This window comes from Pundamilia nyererei, unplaced genomic scaffold, assembly GCF_000239375.1.
Source record: "Pundamilia nyererei isolate P.nyererei 1_Seehausen unplaced genomic scaffold, PunNye1.0 scaffold00175, whole genome shotgun sequence".
In the NCBI taxonomy this organism is placed as follows: domain Eukaryota; kingdom Metazoa; phylum Chordata; class Actinopteri; order Cichliformes; family Cichlidae; genus Pundamilia; species Pundamilia nyererei.
In genome coordinates, this window is record NW_005187576.1 from 514245 (window position 1) to 521131 (window position 6887).

Here is a 6887-nt window from a genome sequence, read left to right on the forward strand (position 1 = left end):
GACAGCCTGTCTAAACAAAGCCAACAGTTTAAATCATGCAACAACTTTTCACTGCCACAAAATAATCCTATGGGGGTGAAAAACCAACATAAAAAGACGGAGTGGTGATTATTTACGTTGCCGAAGTCGCTCCTAAATTTAGTTGAGGCAACGCTGTAGGTTGTGCCAGATGGAAGCTCATATAGATGAACATGTTCATGCATCCAAGAGGTGTCAGCGCTATTTCAGTACCTCTAAGTGTCTACTAATGGGCTTGGTAAAGCTTTCTGTAAATATAATGAACCATATGTCTGTGGAGGCAACAGCAGGAAATATTTCTTTTAGCAGTGCTCTAACGACGGCGCGTGTGCACGGGCGGAACATTTAACGACCTTGACTTGATTATCAGAACTACTTTGTAATGGTTGAAACAGAGACTTGTGGAGGTTTATTGTTTCAGATGCCTTTTAATCTGTCAGAGAAACAGCGCAAACCCTAGCAAGCAAAGTAATAAAACCATGCACCATTCAAAAGAGTGACAGCTTCCACCTTATAACGAGTTTCTCTGGTAGAAACTCATTGAAAAAATAAAAAGAGAAGGATTTCCATATTATAGAGGAGAGAAGTAAACGGTTAATTTCACTTTTATCTAAAGTCATAATTTGCCTTTTAGGAAATATCTATATGCAGCAGCTGTCTTGCAGTGAAAGGCATTAAACTTTAAGCTGACCAGCAACATCTCTATGGTTGTTGTGGCTGATGCATATTTTAAATTGCACTCTGTATTCCAAACATTTCACGCTAGAGGTACCTGTGAGTGATCCTTAAATATGTAACCTGCAGCTGGATAACTGGTAACAAAATTAAGGTCTTGATTTTTTTCCTCAGGATGTGTTTGCTACAGAATCAGAGTAACAGATGGTGCTATGACCTCATTAACAGGTCTGGAGGCTATAAGCTAAATCAGTCTAGTGTGCCAGCATTAGTTGAGGCAGCCAAAGTGCAGACCTGTAAAGAGCATCATTAGAAGCTCTGCATCACATGTTCAAAAATATTAAACCTGTCAGGTGTGGCTTGCTGCAGTCTTATATTATTACAAACACACCTTGTAGCTAACATGAAGATCAATCACTTGACGCTAGGGCTGTGTCATAACCATATAACCTGCCATAACACCACTATAAATGTTTATGTGACATAAAAGTGTCATGTAATGATATCATTGCTATAGCAACAGCTTATGTTCCCAGTGCAATCAACAATGAGACATGGCCGGGCATGTCTGAGAGCGAGAGCCAAGTGTCAGCCTCCAATGATCATTTAATACCTGAAGATGGAGCTACTTCGAAAACCTCTAACAAAGCGCAGTATTTTGAAAATATGCAAGAAAACTGTTCCCGCTAAGGGTGAATAAACATCCAACACTTTTCACCACTTGAAGCAAAAACATGCACTTAGTTGAGTAGCTGCTCTCACTAGTTACACCCCAGGAAGGAGTAAAGGGTGCACTTAGACGAAAGGTAAACGTTTGAAATGACCAGTGTGGTTTCGTGGTGGAAAATGGACTTTAAACAGACAGTTAAAAAGTTCAATCAAGTATTTTTCAGTTTTAATATGTGACAACACTGTGCTGAAGTTAACAAGGTTACTTTAGTAAGGATTAAGCAGTCATGCTATATCTTTACTTACTCCAGGGAAAACACTACTCAGGCTACCTTTCTGCTTACATTTGACTTATTAAACTATAATGTGGCTGCTGTGTGCACTATATTTCAGTACATTCACACTTCAAATTAGGTAGTATACCACCAATTACAGCTCATTATAAAAGCACTGAAAATACCCTTAATTTTGTTTGCATTAATAAATGCTGCTGTCTGCATGATGCAGTCAATAAAACCAATAAAACATTGTTAAGTATGGTGATTGTGAGGCGACTGCAAGGTCCCCTTGTGGAAGGTGACAAACTGCAATTTAATTCAGGCTGACTGCAACGACTCTCAGACAGATTAGTGAAGGTTTGGAAATAATTGCAAGGTAATTTCTAAAAGCAGACAGACTGCCAATACACTGGCATCAATCACAGTCAGTCTGTGTCAATGAGCACAGCTTGTCTGCAACTCAACTGTCTGCCAACTGGTTGTATCTCGGTTATACAAACGAAGATATAAAAGCATATTTGAATTTCTGTTTCAGATCCACGAGTTTTTGGCTAAACTGAAATCAATAAGTCAATTTGTGAATTTCTGGGTATGTAGACAGATGTGCATTTTTTCTCACAGCTGAAAGTTTTTTGTGTTGTAACTGTATTATCTCAAACACACACTGATAGCTTCCCGTTATCACCAGACTAATACACAGAAACAATCATAAACATAAGCCAACATAATGCTGTGAGAAGCCAGGACCTTCTTGCTGCGAGGCAACAGCGTTAGCTACAGCGTTAGCCCCGTACCACCAGCTTGTTACCATTATATCATTAAAATTCTCAGTCATCTAAAATTATGTTTATGATAATCTGATGACTTTTCTCTTTTTTAGCTTTTTAGTTCGCTCTTTTGCTGCTGAGTGCTTCAATATGGTCAATATGCTCCGTCTTCTCTTTGGTGCTGAGAACACAGTGCAGAGTCAATCTGTGCAGCGTTTCCTCTGAAAACTACCGCCTGCCGTGACAAAAAGCATCGCTATGAAAGTGAGAGTATGATTGTGCCATGAGAGCAAGGTTGCACAGCAGGCAGATAAACAATGAGCTGAAACCAACTGTAAGGCACTATAAAGCTGAGGGGGGCTGCACATAGAAATAAAGAATTTGCAGGGTCATTGCTATAAAGGTCACATTTTCACACAGTGACACTGTTTTCAAGCTGTTATTTGATGCACTGTTGATATTAAAATGCAGGTTATAAATGATTTCATAAATAGCCAACTACATGTAACCACAGATGCTTCTGGTTCTCAAAGAAAAAAAACAAACAAATAAATGAATAAAAATCAGGCAAATTCTTAACATTGTGTCTAATATTCTTGTGTGGAATATATCACACATTTTTTCCATTCATAAACATAAACAAAATAACAAAATGAAAAAGAAGGAAGAAGAAAGAAATGAAAGCAGAAGGCAGGGCTCTGTAGAGCCAGAGGTAAAATAATTAGTCCTCTGAATGTGAGGAGCAATTAGGAAATACTACACAGCAGACAACAGTGCTCGACATGTAAAGAATGCAGATTCTCAGATTCTGACCTTGAAAGTAGCAGGCCTGCTGTACTCCGTGTGGAATGTCCCATCTCTGAAAGACACGCGGGACACAATGCTCTCAACACCAGGAGTAAACTGTAAGTAATGCACTTCTTAAGCTGCAAGCACGGGATCACTTTCCAAAAAGCACTGAGGTGTGGATAAGCATCTGACAGCCAGCTGAGTTGCTGGTTACTCACTTGTAATGCAGCAGCTCTGCTCTTCCACGTTTGGAGCTCGGGTCCACCTTCACTTTCTTACACAGCTTCCGGCCCTCTGAATCTCTGAAGGATCGACACACAAAGCGTAAATCAAACTCAGAATCCTATTCCCTTTGCATTTTTCAAATTCTCCTTCACACACACGTACAAATTTTCCTAATGATTAGTAGATTTATGCATTCATTTCTGTGCCAGACCATATAAATTCCAACTTCACTGAACTGAATAAAGAAATCGAAGCAAGAAGATACGGACTTTTCATCAAATTAATCGAATCACATGTATGATATAATATAAACAATGCTGCTTGCTCTGTTTATTTGCTGCTTCGGTGGAAACACAAAGCACAGATGTAATGTGTTGGCATACAGACGTTTCATTTTATGAGGCTTTCTGCTGTAATTGAAAGAAGAAGAAAAAAAAAACTCCACTGTAGCTGGAAAGGGAATAGATATGCATCCTGCCACCTACACATGCTTCATACTTACTACAATGAAGCACTATCAGCAAAAATAAGTACACCTTCTCATCTGTAATAAAGAGCAATGAAAATATGTATTCATTTAGAGAGAGGTGGAAAAACATTTGTTAGATATTCAATTATGGCTCCCAGACACACAGCAAGCCAGTAAAAGTTCAGTGTAGTTTTTTTCCCCTTCTTTAGATGAAGACTAAATCCATGTATGTTTGCATGTGCTGACAGACAGTATTTCAGGTGATGAACGTGTGCGTAATGCCAGACTCGACCGGCTCATAATGACAGATGGCACCAGTCAGGGTACACCCATGAGCAGATGTGACCTTGACACATATTTCGAGATGATGTGCAGTCACCAGGCTCAAGACCAGTCTGCTGCTTCCAGCTTCTTGTCCACACACACACACACACACACACACACACACACACACACACACACGGACACGGCTGATGTCAGCTGTCACCAAACCACCAAACAGAGTACACACCTCTGACCTCGAGGACAAAGGTGATTGAGATTCTCCCGAAATTTTTAGTAGATACACCCTATGGTATCAATTTCAAACTCATATATCGCGTCATTCTTTTTCAATTCAATTCAATTTTTTTTATACAACGCCAAATCACAACAACAGTTGCCTCAAAGTGCGTTATATTGTAAGGTAGACTCTACAATAATACATACAGAGAAAAACCCAACAATCATATGACCCCCTATTAGCAAGCACTTTGGTGACAGTGGGAAAGAAAAACTCCCTTTTAACAGGAAGAAATGCTCATTCTTCAGTTGCCTCTGCCTGAGATTCACAGAATTGACAGAAAAAGCACTAGTTTGTGATGTATATTGTTATTGGGATGAGAAATGTCATAGATTGGGATATGAAATTTGGGTCATATAGCACAGCCCTAATTATACTTCTACAACATACAAAAAAAGATTTTTTTAAAAAGAGAGTTGAAAACTGAACTGATCTATATTCTAGTGGAATAAAACACCAGGACTGTCAAATCAGTCTTTTTAGGATGTGAATAAGCTAAACAGCATGGGTATGTGCCAACGCAACAATGGACTTTGGCTTCATCCTCTTACTCAGTCATAGATACAAAGTAAAAGTGACTCAACCAACCACATGCTTCAACCAACCCCTGAGATGGCACTACTTTTTCAATCACAGGAAGAAGGAAAAAAAAACAGAAGCACAAAGAACTCAGAATGACTCACTAGCTGATGTTCACTACTGAGGGAAACAATGCAGTGAATGGCAGCCCAACAATGGTTTGACCACTACATTAGAACAACTGCCTTGCATTAAACTTTGGATTAACATCAACTAATATTTCAGTGGTTGGTATGATGTGAAATGCAACAGGATTGGTCACACTTAGTTTATACGTAAGTTTACGTGCTATACATTACTATACAGTAACGTATAGTAATTTTGCAATTCAGCTGATGTGCTGTTTTCGATGTGGATTATCTTATACAATTAAATACAGTTTAACTTGCCTCAGGTTGAATCCATTATATTTTGAGGGAATTATTGGGATGTGTTAAATCAAAGGAGCAATTTGTTGTTTTTCATTTCCGAAACTAATGTTTCACTATTAGTATTAAATTTTTTTTTTTTTTTTTTTTAAATCAAAAATGTCAATGTTAGCACAATACACAGTGAGTCTGGAAAGTATCCACAGTGCTTCACCTGTACCACATGTTGTGTCATGTTACAGAATTCTTGCAAATTTATTACAAATAAAAACATAAATATAACATTTATAAAAGCACTCACAGCCTTTACTTTGTACTTGGTTAAAGCACCTTCGACAGCAATTACGGCCTCAAGTCTTTTTGAGTATAATGCCTCAAGCTTGGCACACCTGTTGTTGTTCTTCCATTCTTCTTTGCTGAACCTCTCAAGCTCCATCAGGTTGGATTGAGAGCATCAGAGCACACCCATTTTCAGATTTCTCCAGAGATGTTGAATTGGGTTCAATTCTGGGTTCCAGCTGGGGCGCTCAAGGACATTCACACAGTGTTCCCTAAGCCACTCGGGTGCTGTCTTGGCTGTGTGCTTAAGGCCATTGCCATGTTTGAAGATGAACTTTCAGCCTAGTCCATATTTCCATGGAGCAGGTTATAATCAAGGGTGCTTCAGTACATTGCTGCTATTCCTCAATACTGACTCGTTTCATAGTTCCTGCTGCTGAAAAACACCCCCACAGCATGATGCCGACAGGGCCATGTCTCACTTTAGGAATGGTAGTAGCCAGGTGACACAAGCCTGATTGGTAGAGTGCTGTAGGAATAGTTATCCTTCTGCAAGGCTCTCCTCAATCCACAGAGGAATGCTGGAGCTAAAGTGACCATCAGGTTGTTCAGTCACCTCCTTGACCAAGGCCCTTCTACCTTACTCAGGTTATCTGGGCGGCCAGCTCTAGGAAGAGTCCTGGTGGTTCAAAACTTCTTCCATTTATGGATGATGGAGGCCATTTTTTTCCTGTACCCTTCCCCATATCTGTGCCTCAATATAATCCTGTCTCAAAGGTCTACAGACAATGACTTAGACGTCATGGCTTGGTTTTGTGCTCTGACATGCACTGTCAACAATGGGATTTTAAATAAAGAGGTGTGTCCCTTTCTAAATCCTGTCCAACCAACTGAATTTATCACAGGTAGGGATGGGTATCGTTTAGATTTTATCCGATACCGGTGCCAAACCGGTACTTTTGAAACGGTGCCTGTGCTTAAACGGTGCTTAAAGAATGGGAAAAAAAACAAAAAAAAACAAACCACAAACTTTGTCCAAAAACCTCTCATGTTCAGCTGTTTTCCACTTTTTCTTTGGTCATTTTAGCTTTTTTGGCCAGGGTGAAGGGAGTATCTGCCATCAAACAAGAAGCATGTAACTACCACGGTGTTTGCTAGTTCACCTTACATGCATTAATGTAATAACGTGGTTAGCCTACTCAACGTAAA

The 6887-nt window shown here is 39.5% G+C and overlaps 1 protein-coding gene across 1 annotated transcript in view; it reads right to left on the reverse strand.

Annotated features, from left to right (window-relative positions):
- The window catches only part of pdia5 (protein disulfide isomerase family A, member 5), a 72457-nt gene that overhangs the window by 41864 nt on the left and 23706 nt on the right, over positions 1-6887 (reverse strand). Inside the window, exons 4-6 of the mRNA XM_005746245.2 lie at positions 3415-3498; positions 3221-3266; positions 2326-2329 (exon numbers count right to left, since the gene is read on the reverse strand). Coding sequence (XP_005746302.1) covers positions 2326-2329; positions 3221-3266; positions 3415-3498 — 134 coding nt within the window. The remainder of the gene's footprint in view (positions 1-2325; positions 2330-3220; positions 3267-3414; positions 3499-6887) is intronic.